The sequence below is a fragment of the Sorex fumeus genome, unplaced genomic scaffold, assembly GCF_029834395.1.
Source record: "Sorex fumeus unplaced genomic scaffold, SorFum_2.1 ptg000131l, whole genome shotgun sequence".
In the NCBI taxonomy this organism is placed as follows: Eukaryota; Metazoa; Chordata; class Mammalia; order Eulipotyphla; family Soricidae; genus Sorex; species Sorex fumeus.
Window position 1 is genome coordinate 23,445,672 of NW_026606188.1, and position 25,478 is coordinate 23,471,149.

The 25,478-nt window shown below is 45.6% G+C and overlaps 1 protein-coding gene across 1 annotated transcript in view; it reads left to right on the plus strand.

The window, feature by feature from the left end:
* SLC16A1 (solute carrier family 16 member 1) overlaps positions 1–10,064 on the plus strand; it is a 33,007-nt gene extending 22,943 nt beyond the window's left edge. The window contains exons 3-5 of the mRNA XM_056139091.1: positions 655–798; positions 4,309–5,175; positions 8,296–10,064. Coding sequence (XP_055995066.1) covers positions 655–798; positions 4,309–5,175; positions 8,296–8,561 — 1,277 coding nt within the window. The 3' untranslated portion in view covers positions 8,562–10,064. The remainder of the gene's footprint in view (positions 1–654; positions 799–4,308; positions 5,176–8,295) is intronic.
* Positions 10,065–25,478: the final 15,414 nt, after the last annotated feature.

Genomic DNA, 25,478 nt, shown 5'->3' on the forward strand with positions numbered 1-25,478 from the left:
GACTGGAGCAATAATACAAGGGCTCGGGTGTTTGCCTTACTTGCAGCTTTGCAGCTGTCCCGGGTTCGATCCCTGGCATTCCTTATGGTCCCCCAAGCACCGCCAGGAGTAATTCCTGAGTGCACAGCCAGGAGCAACCCCTTAACATCACCAGATGTGATCCAAAAAGCAAAACAAAACAAAACAAAAAAATTTTAAGGCCCAGTTCCTAAGCACAGAGCCTGGAGTAACCCCCAAGCACCATTGCTGTGGCCCTCAAACAATAAGTAAATAAATAGTTGCAGTGTTTTCTGGGGATTGCATCAGGAAGTGCAAAATATTTGTGGTATTTACACACACCTGACTTCATTGCAACTAGAAATCACTTGTGACAAGGATCACAGACAACAGAGTTGCCAGGATTTTGCTGGGCTCATGTGGCAGCACCAGGAATAAAATTGACAGTCCTATGCTTTAAGGCAGACTTTTATTCCCTTTACCATTTTTATTGAGGTACCATGATTTGCAACACTATTAATTGTATTTTTTTATCAATGCATTGTTCCAACACCACATAGTCCTCTGTTATTTTAGAGAATTGGTATCCTTGGAGCCTTATATAGATGTGAGGAAGTAGATTCATTTCCCCTACTAAGATTTTTTATTCTCTCCTAGGTCCCATCAGCAGTGTCCTGGTGAACAAATATGGCAGTCGTCCAGTCATGATTGCAGGCGGCTGCCTGGCTGGCAGTGGCTTGATTGCAGCGTCTTTCTGCAACACTGTGCAGGAGCTGTACTTTTGTGTCGGGGTCATTGGAGGTGCGTTGCTGTTGATTTGTTGTTATTTTGGACAGCTATTAATACATAAATTTAAGAGTAGTAGAAAATTTTTCAATTAACAGTATATTATAAGCACTTGTCATTAAAATATTCTGATACTTTTAATCTCTTATTCAATAAAATGTCAAGTGGTTTTATTCCTTTTTTAAAACTGTTTTATTAAATAATACTGCAATAATAATCCATTGTGAACATGAATATTTTCTTATGATAAATTTGTGGACTTGCCTTTTATTTTTTTCCCCCATATGTATAAACTAAATTGCCCTTTAGAAAAGTTATGTTCATTTTTAGTTCCACCATAGTATATAGTAAAAGTTGGGTAGGGCTGGAGCACTAGTACAGTGAATAGAGAGCTTACCTTGCATGCAGCCAGTTCAGTCACCAGCACCTCATATAGTACCCCCAAGCCCACCAAGAGTGATCTCGAACACAGAGCCAGGAGCTCCCCCAGGTATGACCCCAAAGTCTATTAAATAATAATAACTTTTGCATGGGATAGTTATTTTCCCAAGTTAATTCTTTATATAAAACTGCATTAAAATATACATAACATCAATTTAAAGTCATTGCCAAATCCACCCAGTTCCAAAACCATTTTATTTGTTTGGGGAGCCACACCTGTAAGTGATCCAGGGCTACTCCTGTGTTGAGTCACTCTCAGGGGTGCTTGGTGCTAAGTTACTGCTACATTTAAGGTTGCTTAGATGTTTGGGTACTGTGAATAATGCTGTGAACATGTGTGGATAAATATGTATTCCTGATAACTTTGTTGTTGACATTTATCTTTTTTTTTCTTTTTGGGTCACACCCAGCGATGCACAGGAGTTATTTCTGGTTCATGCACTCAGGAATTACTCCTGGCGGTGCTCAGGGGACCATATGGGATGCTAGGAATTTAACCTACGTCGGCTGCGTGCAAGGCAAACGCCCCTACCCCTGTGCTATTGCTCCAACCCCTGACATTTATCTTGTAAATATTACAGTTTTTGTTTATTTTCAACCACACTCTAAGATGCCCAGAGACCACACCTGGCTGCAGGGGCAAAACAAACCTGGCAGTGCTCAAGAGACCATTGTGTGGTACCTGGGTTTGAACCAGGGTCACAGTGACAGCCACATGCTAGACAATCACCTTGACCTTTATCCCCTCTAGCCTTCAAAAATGTTTCATTTAGGAACTGGAGAGAAAACTCAACAGAGCAGCACAGATGTTTTCCATGCCAGATTCCTGGGTTCACCCTGGCACCTAATTGTTCCCCAAGCACTTAAACCCCTTAGCACTTCTGGGTGTGATCCAAAATTCACAATAAAAAGTTTTAATTGAATATTTTTCTACATTAAATATATATAGTTTTCATGTACTTTGTACTTAAAACTCATGATATTGATCTAGTATAGTCCTAGAAAGTTCTCCACTCCAAAGTTAAATTTTTTTCTTTGCTTTCCCTCCTGCCCTGCCCACATTTTTGTGTGTGTGTGTGGTGATGCTTGGAATCAAACCCAGGGCTTCATATATGCAGGGCCTAATTTACTGAGCTATAGTCCAACCCTATTGCCTACACTCTTTAATATATACCCCTCTTTTGTTGCTTACATTGAAACTTCTTAAAGTATGAGAATTTTTGTCATAAAATGAGAAAAAATAGAGCTCTCTTTGTTCCCACATGGTTAGTTTGTGCCTTTGCACATTTATTCATTCATCAAATATTTACTGAGGAAGAATCACCTAAAATGTACTATTCTAGATGCCATGGGGAAAGAGCAACAAATTAGGCTGTCATACTATACTGGGAGTAACTGACTGTTTCATTATAAGTGAAGAATGAATGGTTGGGAGCAAGATTGGGCCAGACAGGGCATCTTCATAGTACTGTATGTTCTTAGCCCAAAACTTTAATTATATATGTGTGTCATTTTTAGTTCTCTGACTCTCAGGAAAGTTACACAGTTGTAACCACATAAATTAGTTTTACCAGGAGTGGAAATCCCCTGCCTCTTTTCCCCTGTCTCCAGCGACCCGACCGTCATGCCCATAAGCCACCTCTGGCTGGCACCAGATAATCTCGTCATTGTCCACCATCCAGATCACATGTCCCTCTCTCCCAGAAGGGAGCATAACATGACACTTGCTACAGCCATGCCACTGGACCCTGTGCCAGGCTGTTTCTCTCAGGGTGCCCCGCGGGAGTGTGTGTGTGTGGGGGGGGGGGGGGGGGCGGGGTGGCAAGAGCCCTCCCTGCCCCAAGGGACCCATCCCCAGCAGCCAATAGTCTTCAAAACTCAATCACCTCCATGCTCAAGGCCGCTCCCCTCACACTCAGGCTGAGTCTCACGCATGAATGAGCTTATTCCTGGACTGTGCTGCCGGAATGCAGCCTCCTGACACTTCATAAGACACACCCTACGCATACTCCCAAGAGTACCGCACCACAGTTGATGGGGTTCAAATAGTAGGCAACCAATCATAGAGGGAAATATATATATATGTGTACATATATATATTTACAGATACATATATATATACAAAAATTCACAAGGCTCAACCTTTAACAACATGTTAGTAATATCTATAGAAGGTCTTAATCGCCCCTGCCAAAATAGAACAATCTTCACATTCTTTCCTCTATGGATACTTTTTTGTAGCATTTTCAGCAGTTTTTCATAACAAACAATACAAAATATATTATTTGGGTTCTGCTTTGGGGCAGAGATTGCGGTTTGAGATGGAAACATCCCAAGTATGGTGGTGGGAAGGTGTAATGGTGGTGGGATTGGTGTTTGAATATTAAATGTAATCAAATATTGTGAACTACCTTATAAAATGTTTAAAAATTAAAAATAAATAAATGTAAAAGACAAAAAAATAGTTTTTAGTTTTGGGTAATATTGTAGATGAAATTTTTATCTACATTTGTTACTGAAAAACTTGATTTTTATATAGTCTACTTAATCCTCACTGGTTATCATGCTGATACTTTAGGTAATTTTGCTAAATTTGACTAAAGTTACTTTCAAATAATAATAATATTAATTAAAAGAATTCATTCTGAGCCAGAGATAATACAGTGGATAAAGTACTTGCTTGATTTGCATGCAGCTAACCCAGATTCAAATCGTAACATGCCCTGAGCCCAGCCATGTGTGATCCAAAACCACACAGGCACACCCGTACACACAAACACACACACACACACACACACACATGCTGTATGTGCTTGTGTATGGAAGTAGTATATGGAAGTAGTAGCTGACCTGTTAGTATGTCTGACAGTCTGACTACTAATACTGACATTTAAACCTGGTTTTAAAGTTTTAGAGCTTATATTTCAAATACTTCAGAATATGTGCTCTTATAATGGGTTCCTTTTTATCCTTTATGTATATGTGTACATGTCTTATTTTTAATATATATCTTTTACTTTGTTAATTCCAAATATATTTCTGACATTATTGTGACTTATAACACTTTTTTCTCCATCCCACCAGGTCTTGGGCTTGCCTTCAATTTGAATCCAGCTCTGACCATGATTGGCAAGTATTTCTACAAGAAGAGACCACTGGCAAATGGACTGGCCATGGCAGGCAGCCCGGTATTCCTCTCAACCCTGGCCCCCCTCAACCAGATTTTCTTTGGTATTTATGGCTGGAGAGGAAGCTTCCTGATTCTTGGGGGCTTATTGTTAAACTGTTGTGTGGCTGGATCCCTCATGAGACCAATTGGGCCCAAACCAGCCAAAGTAGAGAAAGAGGGATCCAAAGAACCTCTTCAGGAAGCTGGAAAATCTGAGGCAAGAAAAGGAACAGGCGATGTGAACACAGACCTTATTGGAGGAAACCCCAAAGCAGAGAAACAGTCATTCTTCCAAACCATTAATAAATTCCTGGACTTCTCTCTGTTCAAGCACAGAGGATTTTTGTTATATCTCTCTGGAAATGTGCTCATGTTCTTTGGACTATTTACTCCTCTGGTCTTTCTTAGTAACTATGGAAAGAGTAAGCATTTCTCAAACGAGAAGGCTGCTTTCCTTCTTTCCATTCTTGCTTTTGTTGACATGGTGGCCAGACCGTCGATGGGGCTGGTAGCCAACACAAAGTGGATAAGACCTCGAGTCCAGTATTTCTTTGCTGCTTCTGTTATTGCAAATGGAGCATGTCATCTGCTAGCACCTTTATGCTCGACATATGTCGAGTTCTGTGTCTATGCGGGATTCTTTGGATTTGCATTTGGATGGCTCAGCTCAGTACTGTTTGAAACATTGATGGACCTCGTGGGACCGCAGAGATTCTCCAGTGCTGTGGGATTGGTGACCATTGTGGAATGCTGCCCTGTGCTCCTGGGGCCACCGCTGTTAGGTATAGTATGGCTCTCCATCTTGATGGTTCCGTAGATAGTTCAGAAGGTGACAGGAGTAAGAAGTGATTCAAGCAAGTCTTTCTCATTTCCGTTCCCTCAGTGTTGGCATTTCTGCTCAAATACTTGATAGAATTTAATTAAAGTGAGCCATCAAGCTGAAGGGGAAGTCCATAAGAGTTAGGAGTGTGTGAGGACAGAGTGGCCTAGGGTCCATGCATGACCCATGACACACACCCCCAGCTCAGGTCCAATCCTAACACTTAATGTTTCGAGTGTCATATACTTTCCATCTTTAAAATACTATCAGTGGAGAGCTATAGAGATAGTACAGTGGGTTGGGTGCTTGCCTTGCACAAGATCAAACCAGGTTCAATTCCCTTTGGACCATTCCTCAGTGGTACCCCTGTGCACTACCAGGAGTCATTCCTTAGTGCAGAGCCAGGAGTAACCCCTTAGCATTTGGTTGTGGCCCAAAAAGAAAAAACATACAGTATATGTTGGGCCAGTGCATGCAGCTGACCGGAGTTTGATTCCCAGCATTCCATGTGCCCCCCCCCCAGCACAAGCAGGAGTGATCCCTGAGTGGAGAGCCAGGAGTGAGCCCTGAGCATTGCTCGGTATGACAAAAAAAAAAAAAAATCAACAAGTACTATTAGTGATAGTATAGTGGGTAAGGCATTTTCCTAGGACGAGACAAGCCCTGAGCATTGCTCGGTATGACCAAAAAACCAAAAATCAATAAATAGTATTAGTGATAATATAGTGGGTAAGGCATTTTCCTAGGACGAGACCAATCTGGGTTGAATCCTAGATATCCTGTGTGGTTCCCCGAGCTCTGCCAGGACTAATTCCTGAGTGCAGAGCCGGAAGTCACCCCTAAACATCGTCAAGTGTGACCCCAAAACAAATAAAATACTATCAGTGATTTCAGATTGGGGCCTCACCTGGCAATGCTTTGGTACTCAAGGCACCATAGACATTGGCAAGCTTTCTGCATGCAGGGCAGTTTCAGCCCATTGAGCTATCACACTGGTCTCTAGTATTGGCGGTTTTATTTTATTTTATTTTTGTTTTTTGTTTGGGAGCCATAATCATCAGTAACGGGGAGAGGGAGGTCTTCTCCTGGCCCACCAGTGCTCAGGGTTTTCTTCTAAAAGTACTCCATAGACCATATAGTGCCAGGGATAGAACCATAGACCGGCATGCAAAGCATATGTTCCAGCATTTTAGACGTCTGCTCATCCTGGTATTTTGTTTTTGTGTTGTTGGTTTTTTTTTTTTTAATTTTTTTTATTAGTGAATCACTGTGAGGTACAGTTAGAAACTTACAAACTTTCATATTTCAGTCATACAATAATAGTTTGCCCATCCCTCTCTTGGTCATTTTGTTTTTATTGTGAAATTTATCTCAGCATTTAAAGTACTAATAGCTACCAGGGCACCAGGGACTGTCGGAATAGTTTGATATATCCTGTCATTACACAAGTCTGGAAGAATGGTACTTTGCGTTCTTTCGTATTGTACTTTTATAAATTAAAAAAGGCTTCTAAAATCAAAAGCACTTACCCATGATCAAACTAATGACTGTAGTATTTTGTTTTATTCTCTAATATAAATTGTTTTTTAATTATTAATACAAAATACAACAATAATTTCAACGTTGTCTGTGTAAGACTCAGGCTTTTGAGATTGGGCATTGTGAAGTAAGGGACACAAAAGGCTTACTATTTCTCTGGCCCCAAGATTTATTTATTTTGAAAATGCCTGCCTTTTTTCTCCTCTCTCCAGTCAGTCCCAGGTTCTGCCAGTTCTCACTTTTTCAGATCAGTTCCAATCCGCCATTTCTCCAGCATAACTGCTTCCCTCACTCATCACCCCCCTTGGTTCCTATCTCCTCTCCAGCTGCTCCTCATGGTCTCCTTCACTCTGGTTTGCCCAAGACCCCTCCAGCTAGTCTTCAGTCTCTTAAAACTCTAGTTGTTTTCCTCATTTTTGGGATGAAGAGGAAGTTCCCCAGTGAGGCCTTCCAAGGCTCTGCAGGGCCGGACCCACCTCCCTCCTACCGCTCACCTCCACCTGCCTGTTTGCTCTCTACTCCAGCAGTGTGGCCTTATACCCTCTGCTCCCCACATCGGCTTGTCTTCCTATAGGAACAGCAAGACTGAGTTCTTTTTCTCCTGAACATCCCCTGATTTCTGTAAGCTTTGGCTTAATTTACACTTTAAGAGAAGTTTTCCTGACCTACTTCCTGGCCCCGGCTACTGAGAGTATTCGATATGCCAGACACAGTAACAACAAAGTCTCCAATGGAGACATTACTGGGCCCGCTCGAGCAAATCGATGATCAACGGGAGGGCCTTTACTTTACTTTACTTACTTTTACTTCCTGGCCCCAACACCCAGTATGTCTGCTTTCAAACCTTCCTTGGAACACTTGACACTGTTTCTGTGTGCCTTTGATTAACATCTCTCCTCCACTGAACTATGGTTGGTATCTCTTATCCTCAGGGCCTAGCTGACCTGGTGCCTGGTATATGTAGATCAGTAAATACTGCCAAGTGACTGATAGCCAGAGTTTTAAAAAGCATTTGTATAGGACAGGAGAGATAGTACAGAAGGTAGGGTGTTTGTCTTGTACACAGCCAAACAGGTTTGATCCCCTCCATCTTCTGTGGTCCCCAAGCTGCCAGGAATGATCTCTGAGTGCCGATCCAGAACTAAAGCCCTGAGCATTTCCAGGTGTGGCCCAAAAACTGAAAAAAAGAATGCTTTTTTGAAAAAGTTGATGTCAGGGATAAAACCCTCTACCTCGAAGACTGAAATTAGCTCTTATTTCAGGTAAGATTCCTCAGACCTCTTTTGAGCTAGTTTTTCCATGAAAATTGAAGTTATTTCTAGGGCTTTTCCAATTCAAATTTTCCAGAATAGTAGTCATCCATAATCAAGCATAACACCATAATCCAAAGATCAGGTCATATTGAACACTTCGTTTTAGAATAATTTGTCTATTGTTGTTTCCTGCAGATTGCGTTGCTATCATCTTTCTTAGTTAAGTTTTATTTGGGAAAGGGTATAAATGTCTACTTTTTACCCATACATTTTTTTTTTAATTCCTTTAGGTCGTCTCAATGACATATATAAAGACTACAAATATACATACTGGGTATGTGGTGTAATTTTAATTTTCGCAGGCCTCTATCTGTTTGTTGGCATGGGAATCAACTACCGGCTTACAGCAAAAGAACAAAAAGCAGAGAAAAAAGAAGAAAGTAAAGAAGAGGAGACCAGTATAGATGTTATTGAGAAACCAAAAGTTGCCAATGCAGCAGAATCTCTAGAGCAGATAAGCACAAAAAGCGGTCCCAAGGAAGGGAGTCCAGTTTGAACTTGGGGGTTATTGAGGGATAAATGCAGCAGCTTATGATCCAAGATACCGGAAATATTCTACTGGCCTGTAATCTACCAGTGGTGCTCAATGTAAAATGTGGACTGGTGTGGAAATCATACTAGGTGTTCATTGATGGAGTTTTTGTTTCACCTTGTTACCAATAGCCTGAATTAAAATATTGTATCCTTTGGGGAGGGATTGAATGGCAAAGTATGAGAGGAGGATGTCTTTCTTTCTTTTTTCTTTCTTCCTTTTCTCTCTCTTTTTTTTTTTTGGTTAACCTTAGCTTTCAGCAGTGTCATGAAGATTATAATACGTGCCTTAAGTTTTAGTCTTTAGAACTCTTTAGGGAGCCTTAACTTTTTAAACCATTCTGCTAAATTCATCTATTTTAAGTGTTGCATTAAAAGGAAAAATACCCTAATTGTTTGAGGCAAGTCTAAAATTAATCTTGATTTATTGTTATTTGTATTATTTTGCCAGACATTGTCACTGGAAGATTATGAGTAGAAATACTGCTTGGAAATTAGGGGTTGTTGAAATATTTTGTAATGTCAATAATTGCTTGGCACGTGTGCCTGTTAGTGATATATTTAGGAAATTTAAATCATAAAATCTGGAAATTTTTGGCTGTTCTAGACACATTGCATTTGTCAACGTCCCTCCAGTATCTTTTCTTGGGATGCTTAGTAGAGTCCAAGTGCTTAAGAAGAGCTAATTTCATTAGATGACTATTTTTGCACCCCTTTTCAAATACACATGTAGAGGGTTATCGAGCATTGCTCTTTTGGGATCACTTAGTATTTTTTTCATTGTTAAAAATTTATATTAAAATATACCAAATAATAAATTTGAGCCTCCTTATTAAATATAACATACCTAAGTAAATGTAGACAGATATTTCAAACAGTGACTGGATTTAGGTTTTTCCAAAACCTCAGACTGTAAATTGTTATTTTCTTTTCCTGAATTTTTTTCCCCTTTGATTCATAGTTAATTCTATTTATATCTGCTTCTAGTTTAGAGGTCCATGTGAGATACTCAGTTTTAATGGGTTTTTTCCCCAAAGTTTGCTGATTAAAGAGGTCAGAGAGCTTTTGCTCAGGTAAATCAATAAGGACGAAACTGGGAGGAAATTTTCTTGGTGTACTTAGTTTCACTAAATAACTCCTTTTCCTTTTCTGAGAAAGCCTTAAAGAAAATTATGTTTTGCTTAGAATTTATTGGACACATTCTTACTCTCCACACAGATGTAAGAATTTTGACCCTGTTCACTTCCCTGTAAAGTAATGAGGTCATTGTAACAATAGGAGGAAGGACAGACCAGAATAAAAACTGTAAATATTTTTTAACCTAATATCTTTTAAATTGCTACAGGATGGTAATATTCAATGGATTATATTCAGTGCATTTTAAAATATTGTATTGAGTGAATGAAAAGATAGTTACAAAACCTTGTGTAAGAAGCTGGCTTTTCCAAATAAACTTTTTTTTTTTTTTAAGAAATGTTTCTTGATATGTCTGTTTCTTATTTTGGTGGCTAAGGGTAGGTGTACCCAGCAACCCTCAGAGCTTACTCTGGCTCTTTGCTCAGGATCACTCCTGGAGGTGCTCAGGAAATCATGCAGTTCTGGGGACTGAACCAGTGCTGACTCTGTAGCACTGTAGCGCTGTCCTCCGGTTGTTCATCGATTTGCTCAAGCGGGCGCCAGTAATGTCTCCATTGTGAGACTTGTTACTATTTTTAGCATATCGAATACGCCACGAGGAGTTTGCCAGGCTCTGCCTTGGGGGGTGCTGGGGAGGGCGATACTCTCAGTAACTTGCCAGGCTCTCCAAAAGGGATGGAGGAATCGAACCCGGGTCAGCCACGTGGAAGGCAAACGCCCTACCCACTGTGCTATTGCTCCAGCCCAATGCTGGCTGTATGAAAGGTAATTGCCTCCCACCCTGTACTGTATCTGAACCAGTCTTGGTTTTCTTGAGGAAAAAACTTGCTGTGTGTTAATTTTCATTATCAAGATTAAATTTTACTCTAATTCAACTGATCAATTTATGACTTATGTACATGGCCCACTTTATTTTAATTTTTCCCCCTCCTCTTTAAGACAAGCAGTAGGAGAATTTTGAAATCATCTCTCTGAAAGCATCAATAAAAACTCCTTTCAAAGTCTAAGGATTATGCCAGTTGGAAGAGGGAATTTTAGAGGAAGAACCTGTTATGACTGATAGTCCTTGCCTCCTTTTGGGCTTTTTCCATGAGGTTATGTCTATAACCTCTATATTGTTCTTTCTAAGGATTACCCATGGTGAAATAGTTTAAGTAAAGGAAAGAAATTTTATTCCCTTCCCCCCCCAATATTTAGAGCTAATGAGCCATGCTACAGAGGTTAACTCACTTGCCAATGTTGGTTTGATTCGTGCCACTGCATTTGGTCTCCCTGTGCACTGCCATGTGTGATCCCTTAGCACTGCTAGATGTGGCCCCCAAATCAAAACTGAAAACTTTTTTTTTCCTGATCAAGCTCCAAATTTATTTCTCCCAAGCTAGCTTTTTATAATCGATTACATGAGGAAGTGGGCAAAATGGGGAACTAACAAAGCATGCAGCTTTTCAGTGAATCGGGGCATGAGCCCTAATGGCAGGCTCATGGCAGTTGGCTCGTGGCAGTTATCTTGGGCGTAGCTCAAAAGTGAAAACTTAAGCAAGTTTATATGGTTATTTGTCTTACCCAATTGTTGAATTGCAGCCACACTTAAATCCACTAAGGGGATGAAGATGTGGCTCTGTGGTAGAGTAATTTTTTTATTCAAGATCAATTTTGATAACAGCCAACACTAAAAATAGGGGTTGGAGATATAGTAACAGTCAGTTACACAGCCTTACCCTTGCAGAGAGTAAGGATAAGGTTCTTGCCTTGTGCCAAGCTGACCTGGGTTCAATACCCAGCACTCCTGAGTACAAAGCCAGGAGTAAGGAAGGGGCTAGATACAGAATGACTGCTTATGTGGGGCCTAAAACAGGAAAAGAGAAACAGCAGCAACTGAATAGTTGGTTCATAGAACCTTGTCTTGGGTGGGGGTGTGAAATGAGAGGGGCATTTCAGACCTTGGTGCAGGGAATTGTGGTGTTAAAATGATGTGTAATTGAAGCTACCACTTAGAGTACTGTAAATCACAATTCCTTAGTAAAACAAGTAAATTAGCACTATAGACAAGAATGTAATGGAAAGGGAGCCCTCAGTCACTGTGGGCGGGGAACATCATCTGGTTCATCATCTAAAATAATAATAGACCCAAGCATCTTGACCCATTTTTTGTTTGGGGGCCAATCCCAGTGGTGATCAGGGGCAGATTCTCCTGGCTCTAGGCTGAGGGGCTTCTTCTAGCGGTGCTTCAGAAACTATGTGGTACTAGAGGGGGTACCTGGCTACCTGCTTGCAAAGCATGCACTTGACTCTTGACCCACTTTATTATATTTGAATAAATCAATGTTCTCTTGTTCTGAACTTCAGCAAAATTGATAAATTGGAGTAGTTTTATACCAGGCTTTACCTGTCAAATGACTCAGGACAACCAGGTATGTCTCCCTCCTCTGTCCCAACTTTTTTTTTTCCTTTTTTTTTTTTTTTTTAATTTCTGGGCTAACACCTAGTGGTGCTTAAGGATCATTTCTGGTGAGGCTCTTGGGACCATATGTGATTCCAGGGATCAAATCCAGGTCAACTGTATGCAAGGCAATGGAAGTGTCCTACCAGCTGTACTCTCCCCAGCATCCTACCCCTCTTTGGGCTTGGAAAAATGAGAAAAGGTTTATAGTAGACGTCCACCTCACAACATGGCTTTCTTAAAATTAATCAGGTCAGGTATTTGCCTAGAAGATGTAAAGAAATAAATTAATGATCGACTTGGGTCATTATGAAACTCAGTGCTTAACAGGAAGAGACAACATAAGCTTTGGCCTGGCTTGCCCAAATGTGAGCAATTAAACCAAGTTGCTTCAGTTTAGAAGCACCGAAGGGAACTTCAAGTTTTTCTCCTAAAATGTGGTTGGTTCTAACTTTAGGGCTTTCGATTCTGTTACCCTGTTGTTTGCTCGGTCTGGACCGCAGCGATAATACTATTTGATGAAGAGTAATTGGGAGGAGTAGTGTGAAAGATATTGCTTCTCAGACGAACTTGAGGGATCACTTTTGCCTAAGTTGCCTAGAGATTAGGAGAAGGTAGCAAAGATGTCACAGCCAATTTGTTGCTCAACACGGAGGGCTCGCTGATTTCTCAGCAAAACTTACCTCCAACAAGTGGCTTACCCTCTCTAAGTAAACATCGGGATTTTTTCTCCTATAAGGTGTTAATTAGTAACAACCCTACTGTTTTCCTGAAGGTTGTGAAGGTTGGTTGGTGATTCGCAAAGGCTTGTGTGAGCAAGTATTAGTTAAATATAATCACCTGACTATAAAAGAGGAAAAGAAGTTAATAATACTTAGCCAGGGGAGGAGTTATTATTCCCAAGGTAGAGCCTTACTTGCAGAGGATTGTTTGGGAACTACTCTTAGAGATAAGATTATTAAGAGAGGTCCCAAGGAGAGCACAGTCGGTAGGGAACTTGCCTTGCATGCAGCTGACCCACGTTCCATCCTGGCACCACTTATGATCTGAACGCTGCTAGGATTGGTCCTTGAGCACAGAGCCAGGAGTAAGCCCTGAACATAACCAGGCCTGAACATACCCCACCAAAAAAAAAAAAAAAAAAGATTGAGGGAACCAGGGAAGTGCCTTGTATGTGTGAGGCTTTGGTTCAATCCCCAACACCACAAGGGTGAGTGGGGTTGGATGCATGTTAGAGCCAGGATAGAGCTCAAGTGGTAGAGCACTTGGCCCTCTTCCTTCTACTCAGCAGTGCACTGTCTCCACCAGGAAGAGATGCTCTGCTAGTAGCAGGAAAATTCTCCCCCTCAGTATTTGTGATGAGTCTGAAAGGGAAACTGCATCACTAGTAACCAATCATAGTTGAAGTTTTTAGTCTCTAGCAGTGTTCTAAAATGCAATAAAAAGATTTAGGGGATGGGGTAGGGAGGAAGGTTATGTCATTACCATAAGTTCACATCTTTTCCTTAAGAATTCCAGAAAAGGAGCCAAAGCAGTAGTACAGCAGATAAGGTGCTTGCCTTGCGTGCCACTGAGCCAGGTTCACTTCCTGACACCATGTATGGTCCTCTGAGTCCCAGCAGGAGCGATTCCCAGAGCACATAGCATTAATAAGCCTAGTGCACTGCTAGGTGTAGCCCAGAAACAAAAACAACTAACAAAATCTCTAGAAAAAGCAAGCAACCTCGATTCTACCCCTGGAACCACAATATAGCCAGCCCCCAAGCATTTTCAGGAGTGATCTCTGAGCACAAAGCCAGGAATAAACCCTGAGTACTGCCAGGTGTGTCTCCAGCACCACCTGTTTTCCCAAAAAAGCCCCCAAACCAGAAAAGGGCCAGAGAGAGAGAGAGTTTAATGGGCTGAGCACATGCTTTGCATGCAAGAGGCCCAGGTTTGGTCTCAAACACCAGCTGGTCCCCTAGCACTGGCGGGAATGGCCTTCAGCAATGCCAGGTATAGCCCCCAAAACAAGAAAACAAAAACCCTAAAATGTAATCACTATTTAGGTGAATGGTTCAAAAATCCTGATAAAAGCATGGCATATTGTTGAATGAAGAAGCAGTATAGCTGGGCCAGAGAGATAATAGCTGTAACCATGATCTGGGTTCGAATCCCAGCACCACATGTGATCCTCCAAGTACCAACAGATCCAGCCCCTGAGCCCAGAACCAGGTATTACCCTTGAGTACCCCTGAGTATGGTGTCCCCCAAAAAGGCAGTACAAAAGCTACTATGATCAATGTATATACATGGGGCAGGGGAAAGGACCTGATAAATCTGAGTGTGCAAACTTTGAGGTGATTTTTCCCTATACTCTTATTTTCTTCATGTGGTAGTTACTTTAATACCAAAGGAAAACAATGTTAGGAATGTTACTGATGTTACCCAAGGAAAATATAGTATATTTAATCAAAGATTCGAGCCAGATAGGAATCCTAAGAAAATGAAACGAGCTGAAGAGCTAGTACAGGGGATAAGGTGCTTCCCTTGCACACGGCACAACCAGGTTTGATCTCCAACACGGCATATGGTTTTCTGAGCCACTCTAGGAGTGATCCCCGAACACAGAGCCAGGAGTAAGCTCTGAACATGGCTGAAAGTAACCCAAAAAACACAGGAAAAGCAAAGAGAAGAGAGCCAGCATGATAATACACTTGCCTTCCTGCAGCCTTCTGACCCGGATACTATTCCTGCACTACTCATGTGACCTGTGGGCACAGAACCAGGAGTAACCCTTGAGCACAGCCTGGTCTGGCAAAGGGCCAGAGATAGGGCTGAGAGGGGCTGCATCCACAGCATGATCTTTGCGTTTAACCCGTGGCATTGTCCTCGGACACCGCCAGGACCTACGTACTTCTGAGCACCAGCTGAGAGTAGCTCCAGAACAGCTCTATCTGTGGCCCCCAAAGCAGAGACTGACAACAACAAGAAATAAAATAGAACAAAAATATTTGAAAAGAAAAATTACAAAACTGATTATCACAGATAGGTCCCCCCCCCCTCTACTTCTACGAGTTACTTGTGGTGGATGAGTTGAAATGTGCCCAGAACACAGTGGCCTCAAGTCATGACGATCCTGCTCCTGTGGGGCAGATACTCCAGCATGGGCCTGCGGCACCCTCCTTCCAGAGAATGAGCTTTTGGGGACACCATTTCTGAAGTTGTCTGGGGCAGATGGTACAGGGGTCAATGAACTTCACCTAGCACACAGTTGACCCCTACTTGATCCCTGATACCTTATATGCCCCCCCCGTCCCCCCCCCCATTAGCCAGGAGTGATTTCCGAGCACTGCCAGGTGTGGCTCCAAAAATAATCAATGAATAAACAGTGTTTGGGATTCATTTCTATGTATACCCATTTGCTCTATAAAAGGGGATATAACACCAAATTCCAGTCTCTAGTACCCTAAGTTTTTAGCCTAGCAGGTAAACTTTGCAGTGAGAGCATTAATGAGGCAGAATATGGGTGAATTTCTATTCAGGCTTGGGAGGGCCCAAAAACCTAAAAATTACATTCTCCAGCAAGTTAATTTCTCTGAACGTCTCTGGTTAAAATTAACTTCTTACGAGGATTAAGTGAAAGTACACAGTATACCGTTGAATGCATAGCAGTATGAAAAATAAAATCAGAATCTCTAAATATTCCACTGGGCAGTATCGTGGTATTTAGGTCATCCATGGGAAACAAAATGCGCCTAGTAGTATTTGTCTAGCTCATTAATTTACAAAGTTCATTTAAGTATGTTCTGTAACTGATTCAGGAAAAATCCTAGGAAGGGAGAAACAGTGAAAAATACCTTTGAACTGGGCCTTAATACTACCCTATTATCTCCCCTGTTATCAGAGAAATGCAGAGAATGACTGTCTGAATTTCAGCACCTAGAGCTAAAGATTCAACTCAACTAGGTGAAGGCTGGACTGAAGCGCTGACTCCTGCCTCATCTTAAAGGCCAAGTAATGGAATGGGAGAAGCAGTATAGGGGGGAAGGCACTTGCCTTGTATGCGGCTGCCCAGGGTACAATCCCCAGCATCATGGATGTTCCCCCATGCCCTGCCAGGGTGATGCCTGAGCACAGAACCAGGAGTAAAAATTCTGAGTGTGACCAACAAGCAAACAAAAGTTCTCTTTTTTTTTTTTTTTATTTATCTGACCCCATTTATTTCTCTCGTACCAAAATGATTCCGGGGCTTGGGAACTCATACGTGATTTTTTTTTTCATCTCTGGATTTCCCTTTTTAATATGCTTTACTAATTCCAGAAACCAGTTTGCATTTCCTGAGCTTAATTTGGCCTTTATCCAAGAGGAAGTGGAGAGCAGCCAGGAGAGAAACCGGGCTGGGATTAAAAGTCACCTGGGGTGTGGACAGTCTGTGCGTGCAGCATTATCAGGAGGGAGGCTTAGGACTGCACTGCGGGTCAGGGTCCTCTGCCCCACTCCCCAGCACCACTCCCCCAAGTCTGTCGTCGTTGGGTCCTTTTGTACTGACCCCGGTTCTGTAAGCAGTTCAGAATGGGAGTTCAGAATGGGGGCTGTTGGGCTAACCCTGCTTTTCCTATTCGATTCCAGGTACTATCTTATTTCTCAAATGCTAAAGAACAGTTCAGCCCTCTCCCTGAGGGCATGAATGAGTTCCTGGAGGTTCCTAAACTTCCGCCTGTGTGTGTGTGCTGGGGCAGGGCGGGGTAGGGGGTGCATACTCCCTCTCCCCTACCTGCTCTCCGCTTTCTCAACCCCCCAAATAAGCAGAAAAGGGCTTCTGATTCTTTCCATGACCTCCAACTTCTCCCCACTCTCCAACACTGTAACCAAAGTGATTCGTGATCTTTATTTGGGGGGAGGTACCTTTGGGCCTGAGAGGTCCTGGCAGTATTGGGTCTCAGGGTGGGACAGATCGTGTGGTACTGAACCTAGGTCTGCCCCATGAGAAGCTTTACCCTGTCCTTTAAGCCACCTCTCTAGTCACCCCCTCTCTGCCCCCCAAATCATTCTTTTAGAAAGGCTCAATCTCTTCAGGTGCTTTTAGAACTCCAAAGGAAAGCAATAAAGACACAAATAATTCAGCTGCTCCTTAGGATACTGTGGGTTTGTTTTGTTGTTTTGGGGGGTTCCAACCATCAGTAAGCAGGGCTTACTCATAGCTCTGTTCAGGGGTACTCCTGGCAGGGATAGAACCCGAGTGAGGAGCATGCAGTAAAGCACCCTACCCACTGCACTATCTCTCTGGCCCCTAAAGTCCAAACTCCTTGGCCTCCAGGGCCTTTGAGGATTCAGCTCCTGTCCCCGCCTCACCCCAGGTGGGTCCAGTCTTCTGTCCAGCCGCACTCGTTCTTCCTTCTTCCTTCTCCCGCCTTCACTGTCCCCCTTCCCCCCCCCCCCCCAACACACACACTTTGCTGGTGCTTTGGTGACCTCTCCTGCATTCAGTCTAGCACTCTGCTGTGCCTCTGGGGACACCTCCCCCACCCAATGGCTTAATTCCTAGGTGCAGTCCTGCCTCAGGCCTCTTACTGGGCCCTGAAAGCCCCTCCCTTGCACTCCTGGCCACCCCAACCTGCCCACTGCTCTTACTGGAGGCCTTTGTTTATTTGGGGTTTTGAAGGGACGGGGGGCCTAGTCTCCAGGTTCCTGCTTCCAGGAGTGCCTGGGGTCCAAATGTGGGGCTCAGAATCCAGCCTAGGCATGACCCGCGGGAGAGGTGCCGCACTGTCCAGCCAGGCCCTCTCTTTGAATTGCCTGTAAGCCTTCAGTGCAGTTACGGAGCATCTTTGTGTCAAACTCCAGGGGTTAGGGTGGAAGAGATGGTACAGATGGGGTGCTTGCCTTGCACACAGCCAATCCGGATTCAATCCCCAGCATCCCCTTGAGTCCCCTGAAGCACCAGCAGGGGTGATTCCAGAGTGCGGGGCCAGGAGTAACCCCTGAGTATTGCCACACACAAAAACTTTAAAAAATTCTTCAAAATTTAGAAAATCCTGTCTCTGGGTACAAACTCCATAGAAGCCAGTTAATTAACTCTTGGATCCTTACGCATGTCTCCTGGCCTCAGTCTTACATCTGTAAAGTGGGCCTGTTTTGTAAAGCTTGCACCATACAGTTGCATGGGGGTGATAAAGCAATGTGTGTAAGCCCTCAGCACAGCGAGGCTCGACAGCGCATTGGGGTGAGTGACCTGGAAGGCAGTGACTTTTCCCAGCACCCCCCCAGCAGCTGGAGTCCAGGAAAGCCAACCCAACTTCCAGACAAGCTCAAGACTCCAACATGGCGGCACGGGACCCCAGCCAAGGGAAGGAGACAGTTCAGGCATGTTCTCACAGGCACCCCACCCGCTCGCCCCTAGGTCTCTGCTGTTCCCGTCGGGAGAAGCCCGTGTTCTCCCTTCAACACGCTTCTCTTGTTCTCTCCCCTCACATCTAAGTAAAGTAAAGTAAGTAACGGCCCTCCCGTTGATCATCGATTTGCTCGAGTGGGCCCAGTAACGTCTCCATTGGAGACTTTGTTGTTACTGTGTCTGGCATATCCAATACTCTCGGTAGCTTGCCGGGCTCTCCGAGAGGGGCGGAGGAATCGAACTCGGGTCGGCCATGTTGGCCGCTTGTAAGGCGAACGCCCTACCCACTGTGCTATCGCTCCAGCCCAAAGGTAAAGGCCCTCCCGTTGATCGTCAATTTGCTCGAGCGGGCCCAGTAACGTCTCCATTGGAGACCTTGTTGTTACTGTGTCTGGCATATCGAATACTCTCGGTAGCTTGCCGGGCTCTCCGAGAGGGGCGGAGGAATCGAACTCGGGTCGGCCATGTTGGCTGCGTGCAAGGCAGACGCCCTACCCGCTGTGCTATCACTCCAGCCCATCTAAGTAGCTGGGTTCAAAAAAACATTAGCTTGACCTCGTGGGGGAGTATCAAAGGCCCAGTGGCGATGGAGAGGACAAAAAGAAAAGCTGGTCTCAGGCAGAAAGCTGAGCACTGGGGCAGGAGTGGGAGGTGAGTTAGGGAAAGGAACACTGTGACTGGGGGAGGGGAAAGGCCTACCACAGGGGCAGGCTGGGGGTGGAGGGAAACTGGGGATATTGGTGGGGGGTAGTGGGCACTGGTGAAGGGATGGGTGTGGGAACAGTATACACCTGAAACTCAATCATAACTGTCTTTGTAGCTTTGTAATTCATGATGATTCAATTAAAAATAAAAAAAATTAAATTTTAAAAAAATCAATAGCTTGCTTATCTCTCCCTCCCTTCCTCTCCCTCCCCCTCTCCCTCTCTCTCTCCCTCTCTCCCCCTCCCTCTCCCTCTCCTCTCTCTTTCCTCCTGCCCTCCTCCCCCCCTCTCCCAGCCCCTCTATGAAGGGACTCTAAATACAGATCGCTAGTCTCAGAAGCTTTTTTTGCAAACAGTCCTAGCTAGAGACACTTGACTACATAGAAACCCCCAAGCCAGGGAAGCTGGTAGAGACCTGGCAGAGACCCTGTGCAGAGACCGCCAGAGAGCTTGCTTTCCACCTGGGGATTGTCCGCATCCATGCACCTGGGACATGCATGTATGCATGGCATTACTTTATTTTACTTCTTTTACTTCACGGGGCTCTCCTCTCCCTCCTCTCTTGGGAGAAGTCTGTACTCCTTGAATGCGTTACCTTCTTTTTTTTTTCTTCTTATATTTATTTATTGAATCACTGTGGGAAAAGTTACAAAGCTTTCAGGTTTAGGTCTCGGTCATACAATGATCAAACACCTTTCCCTTCACCAGTACTCACTTTTCAACACCAAGAACCCCAATATACCCCCCCCTCCCACCCCTCCCAATGCCTGTGAGGCAGATGGTTTCTACTTAACTTTTCTCTACGTTGATTACATTCATTATTTTGACAAAAGATGCACCATTATTGTTTAGAATTTCCCCCCAACAATCAGAATTGCTGAAAAGGCATTGTGAAATACTTTGTTTTCTATAGCTGGTTGTGAGAATCATATAATGATTTTGGATTTCTGCAAAGAGCGAGAAAATTACAAGATTGGTTTCTGTGCATCTGGTGTTATGGCTGTGCCAGAGAACTGCTCATGGGGGGCAACTCATGACCTTGGTAGGGCTTGAAGGACGAGCCGGTACTGTCCCCCTTCCCATGAGACTGCAGTTGCCCCATCACCGCCGCCGGCTCATTTCTGGCTTTCCTATAAGCTCTGAGGCGGCGGCCACCTTGCTGCCGGGTGGGAGGGAGGGGAGGCGGAAGGGAGCAACACCCTTTCCCTCCCAGGGAGGCTTGGCGCCATAGTTTAACGCATGGTCCATTCACTTTTCTGCCACAAGCTGCCAGGCTCTGGACTAAGTCCTTTTGCCTCTGGAGCCATGGCCGTGACAGAGAGCCGCTTGTGGGGGGAAACTCGTGACCTCGGTAGGGTGTGAAGGATGAGCCAGTACCGCCCCCCTTCCCATGAGACTGCAGTTGCCCTGTCACCGCTGGCTCATACCTGGCTTTCCTATAAGCTCTGAGGCGGCGGCCACATTATATGCAGTTCAGATGCATTTCTGCCAAAAGCTGCTGCGTTTAGAGATTTTTTTCTGAGTCATGATCATGGCCGTTAAGCAGTTCAATCAAGAACCAGAGAGGCCATGCCTCCAATTATATAGCTGAGCCGGAGGTGGTTTGTGGGTGTGTCTCCCACATGCTTAACTTTTGACCATTTACTTTCTTGGTAAAGTTTGCGCCAAGTTTTTGGGGTCTGGCCAAAGGCACAGCAGCAATTTTGGTGTATCTGAAAGTCTGACGGTGCCATCAGGCTGCTGATGCACTCACCTCACAGGTACAGATTGACCTGCTGGCAGCACCATACCCCGTCTCTTTCCCCTTTAATAAAATTTCTTTAATTAAAATTCACTGTTAGTCTCCTCCAGGAGAAATTCTTTTTTCTTTTTGGATCACACCCGGCAATACCCAGGGGTTACTCCTGGCTCATGCACTCAGGAATCACTGCTGGTGGTGCTCGGGGAACTATATGGGATGCTGGGAATCGAACCTGGGTCGGTCGCGTGCAAGACAAATGCCCTACCTGCTGTGTTATCGTTCCAGCCCCCCTCAAATTTGTTTTTTTTCTTTTGGGGTCACATCATGTGGCTCAGGAGCTATTTCTGGCTCACTGCTGGGGATAAGGAATGTCATTCTTGGTGGTGCCCAAGAGATCACATGATCTTGCCAGGGATTTGAACCAGCTCCTGCATACAAAGTGAGCTCTCTGGCCCTCCTCCAAGAAGCACTTAATTAAAACAAAGAGGGGGTAGGGATGGGTAATTGATCATTGTATAACTGAAACCCAAGCACAAAAATTTGTAAGTCTATAACTGTACCTCATGGTGTTTCACTAAAAAAAAAAAAGAAAAGGGAGGCGGGGCCTGAGCGATAGTATAGTGGGTAGAGCACTTGCCTGGCATGAGGCTGACCCAGGTTCAATCCTTGGCACCTCATCTAGGGGAGTCCCTAATGGAGCCCACCAGAGTTATTGTTGATGCAGCACCAAGAGTAAGCTTTGAGCTCTGCTGGGTGTGGTCAAAAAACAAACAAATCAATTGGGGATTGGCAGCTTGGAATACAGCTGGCTGTGCCCAGAGGTCATTCCTGGCATGCTCAGGACACACCAGGACACACCCTGTTCACCATGTGCGGTACTAGTGCCTTCACCCTTCTCCTTTTTCTCCAGTCCATTGTTTTTAAACACTGGGACAGCAGGGAGGGAGTTGGGAAAACAGACAACAAACCAGCGAAATCTGGAGGGAGGTCAGGACTGACTTTCCCTTTTCTGCAAAGACCCCTTGCCTCTTTCTAACACTGCTCCTGCTCCTCCTTGTGGGGCGGGGCCCCAGCCACCCCCGCAGGTGGAGTCAGGTGGGCCCGTGCCTGCAGGCTAAGGTGACCCTGGTTTCATCCACACCTGTAGGTGCTTTAGCGGCTTTTACAAGTCCTAGTCCCCAGGCACTTCTCCCAGAAACTTAAGAGGATCAACCCAGGGGGCACAAGTACTCTGTCAATGGAAGTCTTTTTTTTTTCCTCTTGGGTCACACCCAGCGACCCTCAGGGGTTACTCCTGGCTCTGGTGCTGGGAGACCATATGGGATGCAAGGCAAATGCCCTACCTGCTGTGCTATCTCTCCAGCCCCTGTCAATGAATGTCTTACCTCCTGGCGCCCACCTCTTTCTCAGTCTGTGATCATTCCTCCCATCCAGATTCAAGGGCATTAGTGTTGATGAGCCCCATCTCTGGCACAGATAGTTCTTACGTCATGGAAAGACCATGGGGGGGGGGGGGGGGAGTTGGGCCACACCCAGTAATACTCCAGGTTTACTCCTGGCTCTACACAGGGATCACTCCTGGTGGTGCTGACTGGACTGTATGTAGTACCAGGGATCAAACCCAGGTCGGCCACATGTAAGGCACGTGGTGCCCTATCTGCTGTACTATCGCTCCAGCTCTGAAAGATCACTTTCAATATGGTAGAGTCATGACTCATACAGTATAAAACAAAAAGGCACCTATATAATTTACATGTCAAGAGGGACTCATAAAGATTCACAACTGTTTGGAATCTAACTGGCTTCAGGGAGACTCACTACATGCAGCCAACTGCCTTTGCAGTAGCATAATCAGGAATGACACATCACGTACGAGACAGCAAATCCCTGCACCATCAACATCCCTTTCAAAGTTCACTTCCATTCCCTCCTCCTCCTCCTCCTCCTCCTCCTCCTCCTCCTCCTCCTCCTCCTCCTCCTCCTCCTCCTCCTCTTTCTCTACCTCTTTCTTCTTTTCTTCTTAATAGGGGTTGGAGCACTAATGCAGCAGGTAGGATATTTGCGTTACACACAGCCAAACCAGGTTCAATCCATGGTATCCCATATGGTTCTCCGAGCATCACTAGGAGTGATCACTGAGTGCAGAGCCAGGACTAAGCCCTAAGCACTGCAGGTATGGAAAGAAAGAAAGAAAGAAAGAAAGAAAGAAAGAAAGAAAGAAAGAAAGAAAGGAAGGAGGGGAGGGAGGGAAGGGAGGGAGGGAGGGAGGGAGGGAATCAAGAGGTGGCCAGGAATGCACCTCCCAGAAGCTCTTTGCTGGGGCAGTAAAGGAACCCAGTGCTTGAGACACTGTGATACAGGCAATAAAAAGCTGCACTTCAGCGCCCTGCGGGCTTCTGGGCGGAAGGGCCGGCCTGGGCAGGTGCTGAAGGCGACAGTGGAGGAGGAATGAGTGCGAACCTGTGGCACACCACCTCCAGGTCCCTCCCTGGCCGGCCTGTGGGCAGGTGGAGACTTCCTGCGGGCTGCACCCTGACTTCCCGGAGAGGAGAGGCATGTCCACGCTTATCGCAGCTTATCGCGGTGCTGAGCAGTACCTGCTGGGTGCCAGCCTGGCCAGCCCCACCTGGAGGAAGTGATAAGAGTCTGGAGGAGCAGGGCCTGGATCATACAGAACTGTGGCCAGGGCGAATGCTGCTGTGAAAGCAGAGTTCAGGGAGCTGGAGGCCCCGGACAGCCCCAGAGTGCGGGGTCAGTGTCTCTGCGCCAGGAGTGGGCTCCAGTATGAGGCTGGTTGGGGTGGCTGGGCTGGGGCCGTGCCCGGTGGGGTCCAGGGCTGCTGCTCCTGGTTCTTGGCCTGGGTGGCTCCTGGCAGGGGGCGCTTCCTGCCAACAAAGCCCCTTCCCCACTCCAAGCTCTGTCTGCCCAGCCTCCTGGTCTTGTTGTTAGCAAGTGGAGGCCAGAGGAAGGAATGGAACAGGAAGAAGCTCATGGCCTTGTGTGAACTACAATGAGCCTGCTCTGAGGGTGTGACACCTGGATAGGGTGAGCACAGCCAGGAGGAGTGCCCTGCAGGTATTGGCCCAAAATAGCAAGAAAAAAGAAAAAGGAATGAGGGGGAGGGGTGGGGCTGTGTTCAGAGTGTCTTGCAATGCCTGGGGTCCATCCCCCCCAAGCACTGCCAAAAGTGGCCACCCAATAAAACTGTGTCTGCTTGGGGGCCACACGCTGCTCAGTGGCCCAGTGCTCAGAGCCCCTGGCAGTGCTCAGGGAGCTCCAGACCTCCAGGCAGGGCACGTGCTCCTCCTGCATGCAGACAGGCTCTCAGCCCTCAGAGATCTCTCCAGGCCCCAAAAGGCTTGTATTTATTTATTTCTCTCCTTTTGGTTTAGGGCCATACCAAGGGGTGCTCAGGTCTTACACCTAGCTCTGTGCCCAAGGATCACTCTTTTGTTTTTGTATCAAGGATTACTCCTGGTGGTGCTTGGGGGACCAAGTGGGGTGCTGGAGATAGAGCCCAGGTCAGCTGCTTTCAAGGCCAGTCCAGCCTGATACATGGTAGTGTACCTGGGTTCCCCACTTGTTTTTTTATTATTATTATTATTTTGGTGGGCTGGAGCGATAGCACAGCGGTAGGGCGTTTGCCGTGCACGCAGCCAACATGGCCGACCCGAGTTCGATTCCTCGCCCCTCTCGGAGAGCCAGGCAAGCTACCGAGAGTATCTCGCCCGCACGCCAGAGCCCGGCAAGCTACCGAGAGTATTCGATATGCCAGACACAGTAACAACAAAGTCTCCAATGGAGACGTTACTGGGCCCGCTCGAGCAAATCGATGATCAACGGGAGGGCCTTTACTTTACTTTATTATTTTGGTGAAACAGGGTAGGTTTGATTGGAACTATCTAGAAGGATGTGAGGGCGGAGAGCAGGGGAAGCACACATTCGAGAGAGACAGACTGGCCTCTTGAGATTGAAACAAGCAAAGAAACACAGGGACAAGCAAGCGGGATGATGCTCCAGGGAGAGACGGGCCTGAGGAGCCTCCGCCCCACAGTGCTGAAAATTCCAAAGGAAAGAAAAAAGCTGGAGGGAAAAGCAGAAGCACAGCCAACTCCCGGGCTTCACCATGCTACCGCTCAGTTGCGGGGGTCACACCTGGGGGTGCTCAGGGGTCACCGCCAGAAGTGCTCAGGAAGCTGTGGTGCTCTGGGACTCGAACTCGAGCCTTACACCTAGCTCTGTGCCCAAGCTTCAAGCATGAGCTCAGTCGCTCTCCTCAGAGCCCCTCCGGGTCCCATGGAACGATGTGAGCTTCGTTATGTGCTCTGTGGGGAGCCTGGGAGAGTTTTGTCGCGATTTCAAGTCTCCAGAACCAGATTCCCTTTACGGGTCTGGGTGATGGGCTGGGACTGTGGAAAGGAGCCGGGAGAGGCAGCACAGACTCAAAGGCACCAAGTGGGAGTGGGAGTCGGAGCCTCGCAGGGAGT